The following is a 20,344-nucleotide window of genomic DNA, read 5'->3' as shown; positions in this document are numbered from 1 at the left end:
AACTAACCTAAGGACATCACACACATCCATGCCCGAGGCAGGATTCGAACCTGCGACCGGAGCGGTCTCTCGGCTCCAGACTGTAGCGCCTAGAACCGCACGGCCACTCCAGCCGGCAATTCCTAGCAGATCTCTATCAGTCATGATGCTCCGCATTTAGTCAAGATTATTTGTTGGTAAGTGGTGAAGTATTTTTTCGCAAAAATATTTACACTTCGAATGAGCTCCTGAACTAATTGCTTAAAATAATTTATGGGGAAAGCACTTAGTACAATTTCGGACTAAGTTTCATGGTCGAGAAATTTATTGCTCGAAAATTAGTTAACATTAAAATAAATCATATTAAATTCAAAAAGAGTCTACTTGCATGTCATACTTCCGAAAGGGTATCAAAAAGTAAGTCACACATTATTGAGCGAGGCCTAGAAACATTTATTGAGTGCTGCACTACAATTCAAACTGACACAGATACATGATATTGTTTTACAAAATAGTCACCAAAAATCTGTAAACAAACATCGGAACGTCCTTGCAATAGTTTGGTTCCTTGACGACAGAAATCCGCTCCTTGGTGATAAATAAATTTGTGCTGTATCACTGTGAGAGCTGCCGGCCGGTGTGGCCGTGCGGTTCTAGGCGCGTGTGTCTGGAACCGCGTGACCGCTACGGTCACAGGTTCGAATCCTGCTTCGGGCATGGATGTGTGTGATGTCCTTGGGTTAGTTAGGTTTAAGTAGTTCTAAGTTCTAGGAGGACTGATGATCACAGATATTAAGTCTCATAGTGCTCAGAGCCATTGTGAGAGATACAGAGGCGAGCGAGTGTGCCGGGACGTTCCCCAGGTCACTACTACTAGCACCATGTCATCATAAAGCAGTCGTGCTTAGTATCCAAAGGATTGCACCATACTCTAAGACTGAAATTAAAAACTAAAATAACTTTTCCAAAATTAGTCAGTGTACGCTTCAGTATATTAATGTTAACAATGTGAAGTGTCAGAGTGATCAAATGAATATGTTTCGCCAAATACCTTATTTTAAGAAAAAGATAAGTAGGGGTAAATAATGAAACTAGAAAGTAAAAAACTGTTCGGAATGTGCAAATGTATGTCACAATTGAAAGTTACAGTTCCCAATTCGATCAGTGCAATTTTTTGGTCAAAATCCGCGTTCTTACAAAAAATTGTAGGCGCGAAATATTAGACACAGAAAGATGAAAATTCGTATGTAGCCTCATTTTGATCCAAAAACCTTACAGCTGTGACACAAATAAGCTACCTCTTTTATTTTTCAAGTTATTTACTAAAAACCAAATTCGGAACGAAAATGTCCTTATTCATAACAGATTATGTATCATTTGTATTTGTAATAGAAAGTTCTAATTACAGCACTTGATTACATTCATTAAATAGTACAGCTGTACTAAGTTTCAAGGAATCTTAAAGAGGCAGTTCACAGGTCATGTTCTACTGTAGGTTCCATTCTAAAAATTCTAATTGGCGAATTTTAAATGCAGTCGAGCTAAAACTTTTTTTAGTAACTACAGCAAACTTTACTCTATTTACATAAAAACTAAGAACACTCTAAATTATTAAAAGGCAGAGATATTAATTAATACATTTACAAAAAAGAGGACCGAGAAAGGTGGCGCTGTGGTTGGCACACAGGACTCGCAGTCGGGAGCACGACGGTTCAAACCCGCGTCCGCCCATCCTGATTTAGGTTTTCCGTGATTTTCCTAAATCGCTTTAGGCAAATGCAGGGATGGTTCCTTTGACAGGGCATGGCTGACTTCCTACTTCATCCTTCCCTAACCCGCTGGGACCGATGTCCTTGCTGTTTCGTCCCTTCTCCCAAATCAACCAATCAATCAATCCAAGAAAGGGGCCATTTAGATGATGCTACTGTGCGTAGGGCGGTTGATAGCAGATGTTCCGTTTGGCGGTCCGCTGCGCCCAAACATAAATACAGCCAAAGAGGTAGTGGAAAGTGACATTGCGCACCGTGATACCTGTGGTATCGGTAGCTGGACCGACACTGTGAAGTGGATTGCTGCAAAAGAAAGCTTGACTAACGCTGTAGCCGATAGTGCACGCATTAAGCATACGGGCGTGAAGTCTGGAACATGAGAACTTATTAATGAATAAGAAGAAAAGTATGTAGATGCTTTGTACTTATCTTTTATTTCTCTTGAATACTCGTAAGCTATAGGCACTGATACAAATGGCTCCTTGCTAGTTCGTAGCCATTAACTTCTGATGGCTATTCTGTCTCTCGGCTAATGAGAGAGAAAGGCTTCGTACAACTGGGCGATAGCTAGGTTCGCGTACAACTGGGCGGTAGCTTGGTTCTCGTACAACTGGGGTCGAGTCCACTCTCCTATCACGAGACCTGCCTAGGTGGTGGCGCTAGGTCTGCGATCACAGTGGCGACACGCGGGTCCGACATGTACTACATGGACCGCGGCCGATTTAAGTTACCACCTAACAAGTGTGGTGTCTGGCGGTGACACCACAATACCAATCTATCCACGCTAGTCAAACGCTTGCATGCGCTGTGTGTCGGCTGATGTCAGAGCCAGGCAGCTACCAAAAGCGTTTTCGGTGAAAGTAGGAAGTGAAATCGTGAGGACTGTACGCCGTCCTGGATCGCTTAGATTTCACTGAATTAACTATTTGTGTGCCGCCCGTAATGTTGACAAAACCGCGTGGCAAGTGGCGAGATTATTTCCACTTTTAAGGTGAGCAATTAACTTTTGTTGATTAGAAGTCAGGGTGATAGACCATTTACCTGGAACTTTCCGTAGAGGCTGCCTCTGAACTGTTAATAGCGCAAATTTGAAATTGAAATTTGTGGTACATTTTATGAGACCAAACTGCTGAGGTCATCGGTCCCTAGCCTTACACACTACTTAATCTAACTACCTTACGGTATGGACAACACACACACCCATGCCCGAGGGAGGACTCGAACCTCCGAAGGGGGAAGGGGGGGGGGGGCGCGAACAATGGCAGGGCCCCCTAGACGACACGGCTACCCCGCGCGGCTATTAATAGTGCTGTTTCCAATACGGACATTGTTATTATTATTAGAAATTTTATTATATTTTGTGCGTGTGAACTTTTACTGAATATGTCAATCAGTTAAAATTCAAAATTTTATTTATAGTCATTATTCCCGATCCCGATGAGTATATAGCAAGTTGGAACATTTTCTTTCAGTGGTTATGAAGAGTAACGTGGACTTGCAGACTAGAAATTATGGCCAGTATGTTCTCCATTGCTTTCTGGCTGACCGTACAAATAGTTTTCACGCTCTTGTTAACGGTAAAGGTAGGTGCAAATCACGCACAGGCACTGTAAGTGCCTGTTATAACGACATAACGAAGTGACGACCAGTTTGATTATTTACTCGCCGCCGCACACATCAAGTATCGCTGTGTCAGCATCATAGTCGTTGGAAAATCTGCATTGTTGCGAATCGGTTGCTCGATTACTTGGACATTACCGTCTGTGGTCGGTGTCGACAACCTTACTTCCCGAGCAAAGTCACACAGCTCTGTGCGGCCTTGGTCAAAGTGTTGGCACCATTTCACATTTCACTACAGCTGGACGCAACAGTGCGCTTGATCCATGTACCGCCAGAATTTTGCGGTGAATGTGTGTGCAATTTAGACATTTTCGTACGAAAATCATGTAGTGTCGTCCAGAGATTGCAGTGCCGCACCGAAGTCGCCAACGTGAATCGATATCACAGACATTAGCTACAGCTCGCTGTAATCCGCAATGACAAATCAGAGGCGTTCCTTAAGTCGACGCCTCCCTCTCAACACAGCAGCACCCTCGTGCTGAGCTCAATATTGTGTCGAGCATGCAAAAGGTCTGCCCCAGTTCGAGACCTCAGCTACAGCAGTCAACGTCATCGTGTAGGAGTGACATTTAAAGTTTTTGGTGAAATGTAATGTCTTCAGTGCTGCATATTACACTGCAAGAGAACAGTTTGTTAATGAATGCAGCAAATGATGCTTTGCTAGTCAATGGCAGTTGTACATTATACAACAATCCTGTGGCAAAGAGGCCAGAGTGGCAGAGCGGTTCTAGGCGCTACAGTCTGGAGCCGCGCGACCGCTACGGTCGCAGGTTCGAATCCTGCCTCGGGCGTGGATGTGTGTGATGTCCTTAGGTTAGTTAGGTTTAGGTAGTTCTAAGTTCTAGGGGACTGATGACCTCAGAAGTTGAGTCCCATAGTGCTCAGAGCCATTTGAACCAACCATTTGTGGCAAAGAACGGTGACAAAGGCAAGTAAATCTTTTATTCATTAACATAATAAAACGACCTAATATTTCATCTGTTGTAGTTAAAAATGTACCATCTTCTCGAAAACTGAAAGAATACACAGTTGTGGCCAAACGTTTGCAGTTTCGTCAGAACAAGTCATATTGTCCTGCGTACATCAAGTTCGGAGTACGTTTATAGTTATTGTTCTATTTCACTCCCATACTGTGATGTACTTATTATCTGGGCCGCAGCAGAACCGTGGCTGCATGAAATCTAAAACCTGTACTCGTGTTCTTTTTTGAAATCCCATCGAGCATAGACTGCCAATTTTTAGTTCGTCATCCATAATGGATATAGTGAAGAAAGCAGCATTCGGTTTCTGTACGAGATCTGCGTATATTAATCAGAGGCAGGGCTGGGCAGAGGCAGAGAAGATAACGGGAGGGATTTGTTTGCGTGGCTGCAGCTGCGGCCGGAGCGGGGACGGGCAGCGCTGATGAGCGGTGGCGGCGGCGGCGGCGGCGGCTCAGGCGGTCGGGATATGCGCACGCGCAAGGCGCTGTTTAGGAAACAAAGGCCAGGGCGTGCGTGCGCTAAATGAAGCCAATAGCGGCAGTCACCTTGCCACCCGTAGCGGTAGCCGTAGCGCTAGCCGTTGCGGTAGCGGCCGGGCGGCGCTCATTTCCATATGGCCCGAGCCGCAGAGCTACCTGCCCTTCTCACAGTCAGCCATCTCCATCTACATTCCCTAAATTTATCACTATCTGTATTCATAAGAGGCGATCAAAAAGTTTCCATTTCAGGGCTCGCTGCAGCGTATATACAACGTAGCGGGACTCCGATGCGGGTATAAAGGTTCATTTTTTTCACCGTGTACAAACCCTAGTGATTGATCGATGAGAGGATACGGAACACAAAACCTAACTTGTCCCCGGAAATGCAAGTTTTCCAGGCTAGAGACCATTTACTCAATCATAGTTTGTTACAGAGACTGCTGTCTGATACGCGCTGTACCACGCAGCCACAGTTATAGTGTGGATGGTTTCCCCGTAGAGGGTGGTACTGTTCCTCATACTTCATGCTCTGGCGCCCTCTCCTGCCATAGCCATTGGTATTGTTGTGTCCGATTCACCTCTCTTGCCGACTCACTTTGTAGTGGAAGTGATACAGCACTGTACGCAATGGTTCCGTATTCGAATCGAGAGCTTGCCGACATACTGTTTACTTACGGAAAGGCAAACAGCAACGGCCAGTGGGCAGCAACGTTATATCAGGAGACCTATCCCCGCCGACAACAACCACAACATTCAATGTTTGCAACAGTGTTTCGCCCTTTATCTGAGACAGGGTCGTTTCAGGAAGCAGGAAATCATTAAGGACGTAACCGAAATGTTCGGACACCAGACTTGGAGGAAAATGTGATTAACACTGTGGAAGGCGACCGCCGCGTCAGTACCAAGCAGTTGACCCGCCAGCACTGGGTAAGCCAGACGACCGTGTGGAACATTCTTCATGACAATTGTTACTGCCTTTATCACTTACAGCATGTGCAGATCTTGCTAGCGACGGACTTTCTACATGGGAAGCAGTTTAGTCACTAGTTTCTTCACCAGGCAACAACAATTCCGGGATTTGTGTAACCCACCCTATCCACTCATGAGGCCACCTTTACGCGGAGTAGTATCTTCAACTTTCATAACAGTCATCTTTGGGATAGTATGCAGAACCCCCATGGTATGGTGACAGCGAATCATCAGCATCGGTACAGCCGGAAAGCGTGGGCCGGGATAATTGGAGACCGTATTTTGAGACCAGCCTTCCTTCCACGTCGCCGGCCGCTATAGTTCAATTCTCTTATCTTGGCGGCTCGCGCATGCCCGCCCAGACGCGGGAGATTGCTGCGTTGCCAGTTGCACACGACGCACGCGCCAATAGAAGCAGCGCCATAGTACAGCATAGTTCGCAAGCTTACGATTAGGGGGGAGCGCGCAGTTCATGAAGTAAAGCTACCACGGCCGCATTAAACCTTTCGCTGCTACAAAGACGTGCTCCCTGCATTCCGTGCTGTGCGCGATTTTGTCACTGCACTGCTCGCCTGTGTAGACACATCGTGTTCCGACTGCTTTGACACTTTTATCAATCGATTCCACAAAAACAATTTGGCCCAAAAATTAGATTTTTACACATCTTCTTGACTGATACCTTCCCCCCATAAATAACGTAAATTTTGTTTCGATGTTCAACGCAGTTATTATGCAGCATTAAATGTAGTAAACCATTGCACGAAATTTTGAAGAGTTTGCAGAGGTAAAAGTCCATAGAGTACACAGTAAATTTTATATGAAATTTAGGTATCTTGTCCACATTTCATTCTCAACATTGTGGCAACTAAAATCGACCATACGGAATGTATACGCTATGGACTTCTACCTCTGCAAACTCTTCAAAATTTCGTGCAATGGTTTACTATATTTAATGCTGCATAATAACTGCGTTGAACATCGAAACAAAATTAAGTCATTTATGGGGGGAAGGTATCAGTCAAGAATACGTGTAAAAATCAAATTTTTGGGCCAAATAGTTTTTGTGAACTCGAATGATAAGTGTGTCAAAGCAGTGGGAACACCATGTGTCTGCACAGGCGAGCAGTGCAGTGATGACAAAATAGCGCACAGCGCGGAATGCGGCGAGCACGTGTCTGCAGCAGCGAAAGGGTTAATAAGGAGACAAAGCACTAGAAATTTCAAAAAATTGCATTCAAACGAATATAATTCGTGAAGTAAGGCACTTCGATATTGTTTTTAAATAATGAAAATATTAAGCACCGCACAAGGTTTTTTTCTTTTTTTTCTGCACTACTTAAAATAACAAAATGCGTACGTAACACAAACGGGCATTTTTTAATAGTCAGCTATCCTAGCCACTTTTTTTAACAAAAATGAAAAAAAGGAAAAAGGATTTTGGAAGGTTTGTTTTTCTGCTTTTTTTATTTTTATTTTATTTTATTTTTATACAAATGGATAAAAGGAAGGCCGTCCCTCTTCGGCTACATAAACAGAATAATAGGAAGGCGTCCCGTTACGACAAAGGATGCTGCATACTATAGCTCGCTGCGAATTTTTCGATGACTTGTCTTCTCGTTGCTGTGTTGTTTCCGTTGTTTGTTCAATCTCATAAAAAAAGGAACTGGGAAGAGGTGCTATGGTTATCTTCTCATGTCATCGATAATCCAGCTGCGAGGAGGATTATGGAATGCGCTCCAAAGAAAATTAGAAAAATATTGCCTATATTTAGGGTTCTTGACGATCGCACAATGTCGTTCGTTGAGGTAATACCAAAAATCGGGTACTGTCTTTTCGCCATTACCGAAGAGGTAGTGAACAGCGTGGCCGCTGATCCACGCCACAGAGTTCGTTTTTGCTCTTGGGAAATAAATCTGATAGGGGAAAAGAAGTGATCGGGTAATTATCCTGTCGGGAGTCGTGTGTGTGAGAAAAGCCAATATCTGACGCACCAAATACCAAACGTCCTTTGCCGACCCGCATTCTAAACGATGTTCATCCGTGTCAATCACTTGGCATGTGGCACACAAGGGTGAATCAGCGAGGTGGATGTGATGTAGGCGGGACTGGCACTACTGTTTCCCATTAACAGTTACGTACCATGCAGATTGCACGTTAGTATCAAGGGTGGTGGCATTCACTGCCTGCCACACAGCGCGCCACTTTGTAGTGGGGTGTTTGCTTTCAATCACATTCGGCGTCCTGTTCATTTGCATGGCTGCATATATCGCCCTCGTCATCATCAAGCGTGTGGGTAGTAGTGCGGTGCGAATGTAGCTTAATTCAAGGAAGAATTGGCTAATGTAGAAGAAAGGTGCTGGGATGTCCGATATCATCACAGGGGGTGCGAGTGAGATTGGTCGTAAGGCTTCCAGTAAGAGACTTGTGAGGCACGTCGGCGTCGCCACAGTTGCAGGTGACAGCTGACGAACAGGGCCTTCGCTCTGTTCTGAACATGACAAAGGCCTAAACCCCCTCTGCTCTTCGGGAGGGTTAGGGACTCGTAATGAATCTTAAATAACATGCCCGTATTAACAAAGGATCCCAAAACCGCCAACATGCGGTGAGCCAAGGTAGGTGGTATGGGGAGTATCTGTGCAAAATGAGGGATACGTGACGCCAAATAGATGTTAGCATATCGTGTCCGTTGCAGGAGGTCTAGATGTCTCAGACGGTGGTCACTTATTCCTGCTCTCATCTGATTCAATAAACGCCTATAGTTAAGGGCTGTTGAACGCTTCATGTCAGATGTGAAATCAATGCCAAGACAGCGGATTGTGTCACTGATTCGTAGCGGTGCGACGCTCTCGTCGGGTAGGCCTCTGCCTATTGATAGGGCGTGTGATTTGTGGAGATTGAGATGGCTCCCCGATGCCGCGCCGTAGGTCGCCACCCACGCCAGTGCTGCACGAACATCGTCATTGTTGCGAAGAAGGAGTACCAGATCATCCGCATAGGCAGTGCAGCAAAAAGTGTGTCCACCAAGGGACATCCCAGTCAGGCGTTGTCGGAGGCCGCAGAGGAGTGGTTCCAAGACGAGGGCGTACAATATCGCCGAAAGAGGGCAGCCTTGTCGCACCGATCGCTGGATCTGTATCGGTGGCGTAAGACGGCCATTATATAACACCTTGGACGTCGCGCCGCGTAGGAGACGCATCAGTACATTAACTATGACGTCCGGATACCCCATGTGTCGCAGTACCTCCATCAAAAATGTGTGGTCGACTCTGTCAAAGGCCTGGCTAAAGTCGAGTGAGGCCAAAACTCCTGGCAGTTGGCGAGCTTTGGCTGGCGCGATCATATCTCTATACCGGCACAATGCAGTGCGAATATTATGGTCACCACCTAACGATGCCCGATCCTGCGACACAACACATCGTACTGATCGCTTTAGGCGTGCCGCCAGAAGCCGGGTGAAAATTTTCAAGTCACTGTTGAGTAAGGTCAAGGGCCGATAGTCACTGATCCTGGATCCGCCTCGTGGTTTGTGTATGGGCACAATCAGTTCTTCTAGGAAGGCCCAAGGTATCTGTGTCGTGGGAGACATAAGATCGCGGCAAATATCAGTCCATGCTGGTGCCAGCAATTGTTGATACGTCCGATAAAATTCCAGAGGAAGGCCATCAGGTCCCGAGGACTTATGAGCAGCCCCAGCCTGTATTGCTTCAATGATTTCCTCTTCCGTTACATCTGCAGTCAAATCCGCCGCTGCTGTCGGAGAGATCGAGCCATAAGTGAGTTGAGAGACTTCGGCGATCACCTCTGGGGGATGTCGATGTTCCGAGCACAGGCTAGTGTAGTGAGCATGAAGGGCGTTTCCTATGTCGCGCTGGGTATCAAGGCGTCGTCCGTCTTCCGTCGTGATAGCTTGGATCAGTGTCCTGAGTCGGCGCCGTCGTTCTGCAATGACGTGGTACATAGACGGTTCCTCCTGGGCCACTCTGGATTGAGTGCGCGCTCTGACGATCGCACCCTCAAGGTGGCAACGTGTCAATCTGATGATCTGTGCCTTGGCACGGTTCACCGTCACCTGCCGTGCAGGTTAGTGCGGCAGTGCTGTACATTCCCTTAAGATGCTGTAGTAAAAGTCCATGGTATGTCTCTTCCATGCTGCAACATCTCGGCCGTAGTCTATCAAGGTCTTCTGGAGGGCGGGTTGGCGCAGAGTAACCACCACGACAGTGTAGACCGGTAGGTGCCACGCCGGCGGCTACAAGAGTCCCACGTGTTCTCTATAAGGCGGCGGCATTCCTGAGAAGCGAGGTGGGCGACGTTCAACTTCCAACGACCACGGCTGTGCCATACCTTCTGGCGGCCGAGGGTAATAGCGCAGATGTAGGCTTCGTGGTCAGAAAAAGCTGTGGGCCAAACTTCGGCAGCTCTTGTCCCCACAGCTATGGAGCGCGAGATGTAAATCTGGTCGATGCGGCTGGATGAATGGCTGGTGTAGTGAGTAAATCCGGGCCGATCGCCACAAACATGTTCCCACGAGTCCACCAATTGAAGATTATTTATAATTGTCGTAAGTTCTGCGCAGGGAGAATGATGTCGAAACTGATCCTTAGGTGCTTGGCTACAGTTGAAGTCCCCTCCCATTATCAAGGCGTCCTGACGGCCCATAAAGAGGAGCGTGATTGTATGAGCGAAAAAGGTGGATCGTTCGCGACGCCGACCAGATCCTGACGGTGCATAGATGTTAATAAGTTTGACTCCTTGGATAGTAAGAGCCATGCCTCTGGCGTCAGGGAGATACTCGACGTCTTCTGCGGATATACCTTGGCGGAGGAGGATCGCCACACCACTGCCATTGGCAGACGCATGTGAGACCCAAGTCTTGTAGCCATAGGGTCCCTTGAAGTCTGCGACATACACCTCTTGAAGGAGCGCAATGTCAATGTCTGCTGCGTTGAGTAGATCCTGTAGCATCGCTAGTTTATGTCGGACACGTAAGTTGTTGATGTTAATCGTCGCTAGACGGTATGTTTGGTCAGCCAGGTCGGCAACTGGGTTGTGTAGGAGGCCAGGTGTGGGCGGCAGGGGCGGCCCCACAGAGGCTGACGATACAGCCGTAGTCACTGTTGTTGGTTGGTGCTGGGTACAGCCGAGGGAGCATCTCTGCCTTCGGCATCCTCCTGGTGCTGTGGCTCATCCTCGACATCATCCGCCCAAGAATAAAATGCAGCAATTGGTAACTGTTGACTAGTGCTGTCAGTAGAGCGCTTGCACGCATGTTCAGTAGCAGAAGTGATGCTGTCAGACTGAGGCTCAGAAATTGTATCCGCCGTAGCATCGTGATGGGAAGGGTGAGTTGTGGTGGTAGAGTCCTGAGTGTCGTCCGACGCCGGATGTTCGTCCGGGTCACACATCCGAAGCAGGCAATCATCGGATGACGTATGGCGCCGTTTATTGCGTTTTCGAGGGGACCGTTGTTTCCGGACATGTTGTTCTGTGTCAGAGTGCGGTCGACAATCATCTGATGCGGTCTCCATTGGTAGGAAGGCAGAGGTCAGGACAATTTCATTTTCTACTTCCATCTTCTCTTTAGGCTCGTCTTGGTGGCACAATTGATCACCGTCTTGAGGCAAGTCTGCCGATGACGTCGTAGAGGGGGATATGCTGTCCTCAACACTGTCATCGACCACTGACTGCAATATGGTGTTACGATCCTGGGCAGGAACAGCTGTTGCGGTTGCAGCCGCTGCATACGTGATGGGGAATAAAGTAGGCGTCGCCGGGGATGGAACTTCACCAACCAGTGTCTGAGTCAGTCGGCGTTGAATGCAGGCCGATCGGACATGTCCCTCCTGGCCACAGCCGGCGCAAGTACGCGGTTGTCCGTCGTACATGACAATGGCTCTGCAGCCGCCAATTACTAAATAGGATGGGACATGCTTCGTCAGTTCAATCTTAATTTGTCGCACTCCGTTTAAGACGGGGTACGTCTCAAACGTTTGCCATTTTTCAGCCAAGTGGCTTAGCACGTTGCCGTACGGTCTGAAAGCTGTCATCACAACATCTGGCGGGACTTCGAATGGCAGCTCGAAGACCCTCAGAGTGCGAAGGCCTAATCCAGCGTGGTCGATCGTGACAGTTCCTATGTGACCATCAGAATGCTTGAATTTAAGTCCATGAGCGTGTCGGCACACAACATCAGTGCACGCCTTTTCATTGATCATTTTTATGTAGACGACACTTTGTGTTATAGAAAAGTGGATCCCAATGATGTCTTGAGATGCAATATGAAGTTTTTCCCGGATGAAACGTTCAATGTCAAGTGCTCGAGGTCGTGCATAGTCCGCTTGAAATGTGATCTTAATTGTGGACTTGCGATACGAGTGCGCCATGGCACTACCGAGACACGGACGCGTGACACTCGCCGCAGCGGAAGGTAAACAGTAAACACTCGCGCGCGCGGTGTGCTAACAGGGGGACACAGGCACGACGACCTTGCCCCACCGCTGCTAACAGCGGACTGACCTAAACTCGGCCGCCAACATAAATGACGCGCACTTTAGTGGCCGAGCGGTTCTAGGCGCTTCAGTCTGGAACCGCGCGACCGCTACAGTCGCAGGTTCGAATCCTGCCCCGGGCGTGGATGTGTGTGGTGTCCTTAGGTTAGTTAGGTTTAAGTAGTTCTAAGTTCTAGGGGACTGATGACCTCAGATGTTAAGTCCCATAGTGCTCAGAGCCATTTCAATCATTTGAACCTTCCACGTCACCTAACAGTCCGGAACTATCGGCGTTTCTTGCAGGTGACTTTGCCTCCCCTCTGGAAGAAGTGTTACTGATGATCCGAAGGGTTATATGGCTGATATGTGATGGTGCTCCAGCCCACTTCACCGCTAACATCTGGACGCATCTCAGTCGTGTATTTCCCGGTCGATGGATCGGACGAGTGATCCAGTTGCATGGCCTTCTCGTTCACCGGATTTCAACCCTTGCGATTTCTGGTTATGCGGCCATCTAAAAACTATCATGTACGCAGAGCCCATTCCAGATGTGGAGACACTGGAGCAGCATATTCATGCTGCCTCTGTCATTTATCGGATGCAGCCTGGCCGATGCGAACGTGTGAGACAGAATATGCTATGGCGCGTACACTTAAGGCACGTGGAAAGCATTTTCAACACATACTGTAACTGTGGCTGCATGGTACAGTGTGTATTAGATCACTGAATCTGTAGCAATGTATGACTGAATAAATGGTCTCTAGCATGGAAATCATGCTAGTTCATTAGACCTTTTTTTGTTCCATACCCTCTTACCATCAATCCCTCTGTATAAGCATAGACAATTAGCAAGGGATTAGTGTCACATTCGTGTCTTCCTGACGTGAGTGCGGTAAATGCGGAAACGTGAACTATGGCATGTTGCTACCAAATGCGTCCAAAGTGGACCAATGTGATGTTATTCTTTACTTGGCTGCCGCTAGACTTCCATTGGAGAATGAAGAATGTGTATGTGGCAGTATGTCTGTCGAAAACCACCATATGGAATGGTGCTGAAACGCAAGTCATCATATCGCAAACGTCGTAACGCAGAAGTTACGCCAACTCAAGTGGGAAACACTCGAGCACCGGCCCTATAGTCCTGATCTCTCTCCATGCTAGAATATCGCCTTCGGTCACTTAAAAATAACCTTACAGAGTCGGCAACTCGTGTCGGACGAGAATGTGCAGCGGGCAGTTACGTACTTCATCACGCAGCATGGCTTGGTGTTTTACCAAACGGGTGTCTTCAACCTGGGTCGTCTGTGGGAAGATGGCCTCAATTCTCTCGGCAATTTTGCCTGATTCGCATACCGACTGTGCACTGCGCGGCTTTCTAACGGAAACTTTTTGATCGTCCCATGTATTTTCAACGCGTACAGGAACAAGGTGACTTCAGATTAGATTAGATAAACTCTTTCTTCCATATATCTCGGGTCCGTGGCACAGTAGCAACTGAGATATCCTCACTCACTACAGTGACATTGTAAATGTGCCATGGGCAGCTAAAACTTCAATGGCCTTCACCTTTTTAGACCTCGAGAGTACTTGCGACTGATCGAACTAGTATACCTTCTGCACGTTTTGTCAAACTTACCTTTTAACCTCGTTTTTACAAGAATCATTGAACGGTGCATTTATGAAACCATAAACGGGACCAAAATCAAAGAAACGCTCATGAAACCTATTTCGATCAGCCAAGCTCTCAAGCATGGCTGCGACCTTTCGGTGACTCTACGCTCTGGCCACTGATCAACTTTCACAAGTACTGCAGCATACTCTTTCAGGTTTTTTCTTTTAAGGATGTGAGCCGGTGGTTCAGGAGTACGCTGACGGTGTCAGCATTTAATGGTAAGATTCACAGGTTGTCAAGAACTTCTAGAAACCTTTCGACAAGATAGCGAGGAGCGCCTAAATATACATAAGTTCGCTATCTTCCCGATCGGACAGGCGTTTTTCGCTTCGTTTCCAGACAAAGCACTTACAAGTCTAATGCGAAGGAAGAAAAGGAAACAGATGCTCATTTGTATAGTTAATTGTGTGGTGAAACGTATGTCCAATCTGCAGCAACGTAATAAGATTCAGAATTCACCAATAACTGGGAGAACACGCCACTTTAAATATAAAAACAACAAAAACACATTTAGCCCGCAAATAAACATCGTATACAGACCAGGACAAGTCAGATACAGCAATAATGGCATGGTGTACTAAATTAGACTTAGGATTGGTTTCCTTTGGCAGCCATAGGACAATCAAAATGTAAAAAAAAGGAACAATAAAAGGAAAAACCCACTGAGTATGACAAAACTGTGGTGAAACATGGTTGGGCATTCAACGAAAGAAAACTTGTGTTCTTGCAAAAAGGCAGACCATCTTTCAATATATTATTATTTTGTGCAAGTACGGGAACACAGCTACAAATTGTATGACACTTCATTGTTCTGTTTAAAAAAAGTACTCGCCTTAGTTTTTCAGCTCGTGCAGGAGTTACACATAAAACAAAATTATATACCCCTCTGGCTACTATCATTTGTCAGGATTTGATTTTTACCTTTCATCTAGAAATTTATTCAGGCATTAAGGGGTTGAAGTAAAGATGCCGCATTTTGTAATTGAAAGGGTGTTAAGTTGTATATATTTGTCCTGGTTCATTTCAGAATACTCTTGCAATTTTTCGTGAACAATTCCCAAACTCCAGTATTGCTGCACAAATTAGTGTCCAGAAGGTGATAATAAAATGGTGATGTCTCTAATACAAAGCGTAACTGTATGACTTCAGTTGAACTCTGGACGTTGTTGCAAACATTTTGCAGAAAATTACTATTAGCCCGAAAAAATCTGACGGGCAGCTTTCACAACAGACAGACGTTAAAGTAAATCTTGTCATTCTATTCGAACGTACTCACTCCTGAAATCTTGCCGCATTTCATGTTTTCAGGTAGTGCTTTCAGCTGACAATGGAAAGAGGATTCAATATTGCAAATAGTTATTGAAAAAGATTGTGGATGTGAACTTGAAACGACAACTATTTTATGAGTGATGAGGATTGATTTCACCTTCCCGGGCATGTGAATAGCCAGTCTAATCGCTAGTGGTCCATTGGAAACCCCCATCCAGTTGTTACTCACGTGGAGCGCGGTTTCTGGTAGTCGAACTATCGGTCCGGCGTTCTTTGAAATATCTGTCTGTACAGACGTCTATCTTCAGATATTCGAGAACTGTTTCTGCCTTCAACTAAAGGAACACTAAAATCAGTACTGATTTTTACACCAAGACGGAGCTGCGTGCCGCACGTCTCCTCAATTGTCTCGTATTCATGGAACCGTCACTAAAGAACGTACAAGAAACAAATATGTGATACTTCTCACGTTACTGTGCAATTATTTGTCACGATGCATTAGTGTGAGATTAGTTTTCGACAATGACCTGTGTCCTTTCATTGTGAAAAGTTTCATCGACTCAGCGCCGAATCGTGTACAGACCATGGGTTTCCTTTCATACGCGGTGGCACAGCCTATTGCATGTCTAAAAGAATGTTTTGAACAAGAATTTTGTATACTGCGCCTGTAAAACGTGCTGGAGAAAATGTGTATCTAATAGACAATCACCTACAATGCCAGCCCATGCATTTACTTAAATTACCGCTGTCGTCTAATGTGAGTTGTTTCATGAGGACTTAGACTTGATCACAGGTGTTGGTTATGAAAATTCCGTCTCTCCCAAATGATGCCACATCTCCCAGTACGAGTTGACAACGATATGCAGTTTTTACATCAAATCATCGTTAAAAGTGGTACCTTGTTCAGTGGTCAAGAGGCAAAAGATAATACGGATACAGGAGTGCGCCACGAAGAGTAATCCAGGAAGCACTCTGAGATGTGTCACATGCTACGGCGACGGCGACGTGTCGTGTTCTGATATCTGGATTTTGTTTCACAGTTTGCAGAATACATTCTTCCTTGACAGGTGTACGAGTGGGTATTGGTATATCCCAATTCGCTGTCTCTGTTGTTAAGGATTCTGTCCCACTAATGGGACGACTAATAGCAGACTCACCCATCTTCTGTCTGCGTTTTCATTCAGACATGCAGCCTAACGTTCGTTGCCATTCGCGTGGCCGTAAATAAGAACCATACCGGTCTGCTCGAGAGATAAATATCATGCCATTGTTGAAAGGGACACGTACCAGGTAGTTAGCGACTACGACACACATGAAATGTGCTGGACGGACAGAACTGAAGTGTTCATAAACGGCGAATGTAAACATGTCTCCACAACAACTTCTAACTATCGCGGATACAGTGAATTGAGCAGCATGCTGATTGTCGGTAATAGAATTGGGATCGCGTTGAATGTCCTTTAATTGTTCAAGTAGAAAGGATTTTCGAAATATGGACTTTTCTTCTTGGTTTGGTGTGTAGAATCTCCCTCAGATTCTGTAAAAGCATATATGATACACCCTGCACAACCGTAGATATACGTACAGTCAGTGAAAAAGTAATAAATCGACACTGAGGAAGAAGACAGACCAGGAAAATCATATTGGAAGCCACAGTGAAAAGGTGGTGAGAAACGTGCTTCCCCTGCTGGTGACATCAAGGATGAAACAGAGATTCTCTATGAGTCAGCCAACGATGATAACCAAGAGACTCGCACGTGACATGTTCGCGTTCTCGCAAACCATTATCTCAGTTCCGTACTTGGAGTCGCGAAATGTACACTCATTCATCAACAAGAAAGAAAATCATCTGGTGGGACAGAGAGAGAGAGAGAGAGAGAGAGAGAGAGAGAGAGAGAAAGTGGCTGGAGGGAGATGGTGGATGGCAGAATTCAGACAATTCCTAAAAGATTAGAATATTGGAAAACCGGTATCAGGACGACCGAACGAAGATATGAATAATCCTCTACATTTGCGTGAGTTCAGTATTCTAACTACAAGGCCTCTTGGCTCGGTGGAAAAAATTCAAGTCTCTTGTAGAAGCAAATACCACTTTACATTATTAAATGGGCCAAAGTCTTTAAAACTGTTTACAACACAATCTAAGAATGCCACATGTTTTCAGATACTATTTAAAACTTAAATTTGTCAGGACTGCGGTGATCACTCTAACAGGCTAGTGACGAATTTCACCAGTACGGTGGTTCTCATTCTTGATTCAACAGTAAGCTAAAAAAGTCTCTACTGATAAACGAAGGGCTGTGTTTGAGAAAAACAACTCGCTTCTGTGACAAGCAATCACCCGTAACCAGTCCATTTCGAAGAAAGAGAACCCGCGATAAGAAGAGACCGCAGAGAACTTTGCCTAAGAAAACCTCGAGCCTGTGACAAAGGAAGTGGCGTAAAATACTCACCCGTCCCATTAATTCACATGGCAACCCAAATAATACTGTGCCCTGAAATAAACCAATTTTATAGGCAGTTCCTTCTGAGAGGGATACCACTCCAGATTTTTGGTCACTCACATGTGAAGAACAGAATTTTGTGTATAACAAACAACATAAACGCTTGCATAATACCTTAAGGATTAAATTCCTAACTAAAGCGTGGACCAGTACTACATATTTCCTTCAGCACGGCAATGCACTACCTGTAGCCCGCGAACTGTATCAAAATATTTTGAGGAACACTGCATGGACATGAGGGTGCTGTGTTCGTTTGCTACTCCCGCCCACCCCCCTTCCCCCAACCCGTCCCCCAAGTTCAACCGAACACAGTCCCTACTGAAACTATCAGAGTTACCATGGATCGAAATGAGTGCACCTTAGAAACAGCGACGTATGGATTACATCTGTGATTGTTGCCCAGTGTTTGAGGAGATGATGCCACGACACGTCACCACTATCATCAAGGCGATAAGGGACTACGCCTTACTGTAATTTAATTGTTCGTGAGTGTACAGTCTCAAAGAGAATTCGTCAGTAATAAGTACACCAACAGGATATTTCGACAGCATCGTCCTACCGAATCTCCTTAGTTCCATTGCTTTTCGTTGGAATTACTTCTGAATACAACGAACTTACTTGAGCGAGCGAAGTATGCCCTGAGGTTATAAATACTTCCTTAGTTGCTTTACGAAATCAAACAAACTCTAAACGCAGCTAGAAAAGCCCTCATAGTCTCTAAGGATACCACCAGCTTTAGGGGACTTAACGTTACGCATAGAACCGTGCCTTAAACCATGGACTGATACCCAAACAACCAAAATCACCAAGAATTTAAATGCCCCTGGAAGTCTACAATGTATGGGTGACTAGACTGGGAAATAAATCTCCTTCTGCCCCAGACAGGAATGAAATAATAGGCACCCTACTTATCGTTTTCAAATTGCTCTCACTGGTCTTGCATTCGGGAGGACGACGGTTCAATCCCGTGTCCGGCCATCCTGATTTAGGTTTTCCGTGATTTCCCTAAATCGCTTCAGGCAAATGCCAGGATGGTTCCTTCGAAAGGACACGGCCGACTCCCTTCCCTAATCCGATGAGACCGATGACCTCGCAGTTTGGTCTCTTCTCCCAAATAACTCAGCCCCCCCCCCCCCCCCCCCCCCCCGAATTGCTCTCAAGGAAAATTTAGCTCATTAACGATTATGAAGACGTGATGCAAAGCAAGAAACTTCTGAGAAGGAACTACACGCACCTAGATGACAAACAGACAAGATGGTAACAAATGTAGATGTTAAAAGCGAAATGGCTAGTAGTGTCCATCATGAAATGAAATGTAGAAAATTTCATTGAATGTAGGCATGCTGAGTGCCAAATGCGGGGCGAGGCTTACCGTCGGGGAAGACGTGTCGCATTTTGAGGTAGCTGGTGGTGAGGCGGATGATGGAGGCCTTGTCGAGCTGCGAGGTGATGGCGGCGGGCAGCGGCAGCAGCTTGGCCAGCTCCAGGAACTCGGCGTTCTCCTTCTCGCGCCGGCTGCGGGCCGCGTTCTTGCTCTTCTCCTTCATCACGCTCCTGCAACACACACGCCACCGCCTCAGCATCCCTTTCCAGTCGGTGACAGCAGTTTATGCCAGCGATGCCCCTTGCAGCCTGGAGTTAGGAAGGTTTGTTCTCTTTTGGCACAATTTGTCATTGTCGGGGATGTCCTGCTTTTGGTTCATATTTCTTACCTTACTGTTTTACTAGTCTACTATTATTTCTTGCCAGGTGGAATTCCGTACTCCGGCATGTGCCTTGCAACTGAGGGAGATCATATGACTATACAGGGTGTAAACGGTATAATCTGCCAAAAGATACTGTTATCAGAAGTGTAGAAGTTTGAAACCGGAATTTCCCTGTAGACGGTGCCCGTCTGCAGCGCCATCTGCTTCCTGTAACGGCTGACAACGAATGTCAACACGCAGTAACCCAAGTTCCATACATCGGCATCTGTTTGAAACCCGTAAACATGTCGAGTTTTGTGCCTACGAACAACGATTTGCGGATAGCATTGGTTTTATGTTATCATTTGAAAAAAACTGCTGCAGTATCGCATCGAATGCTTGTCGAAGCTTTCGGCGAACATGCTCTTGGGAAAACACAGTGTTTCGAGTGGTTCAAAAAATTAAAAAATGGTGACTTTGACGTGAGAAACGACGAGCGCTAGAAACCACCGAAAAAGTTCCAAGACAACGAATTGCAGTCCTTATTGGATGAAGATGATACTCAAACTCAACAGGAACTCTCAAAACAGTTGAATGTGACGCAGAAAGCTGTTTCTCTTCTATTGAAAACTATAGGAAAGGTGAGGAAAATGGGAAAATGGGTTCCGCATGAAATGAATGAAACGCAACATGCAAATCGAAAGACCATTTGTGAAATGCTGCTCGCCAGATACAAAGGAATGTCGTTTCTGCATTGAATAGTGACAGATGATGAAAAATGGATATATTTTGCGAATCCTAAGCGTCGTAAATCATGGGCGAATCCAGGCAAGCCATCGACATTCACTGCAAGACCAAATCGCTTTGGAAAGAAGACAATGCTCTGTGTTTGGTGGATCAGAAGGGTGTCATCTATTATGAGCTGCT

At 46.0% G+C, this 20,344-nt stretch overlaps 1 protein-coding gene across 1 annotated transcript in view; it reads right to left on the bottom strand.

Annotated features, from left to right (window-relative positions):
* Nucleotides 1-19,279, bottom strand: part of LOC124722494 (single-minded homolog 1-like) — a 135,108-nt gene extending 115,829 nt beyond the window's left edge. Inside the window, exon 1 of the mRNA XM_047247648.1 lies at nucleotides 19,105-19,279. Within this exon, the coding sequence (XP_047103604.1) occupies nucleotides 19,105-19,279 (175 nt within the window). The remainder of the gene's footprint in view (nucleotides 1-19,104) is intronic.
* Between the last annotated feature and the right edge of the window lie 1,065 nt (nucleotides 19,280-20,344).

The sequence above is a fragment of the Schistocerca piceifrons genome, chromosome X, assembly GCF_021461385.2.
Source record: "Schistocerca piceifrons isolate TAMUIC-IGC-003096 chromosome X, iqSchPice1.1, whole genome shotgun sequence".
Lineage (NCBI taxonomy): Eukaryota > Metazoa > Arthropoda > Insecta > Orthoptera > Acrididae > Schistocerca > Schistocerca piceifrons.
The sequence above is the reverse complement of the archived record's forward strand: the minus strand, read 5'-3'. Positions and strand labels throughout refer to the sequence as shown.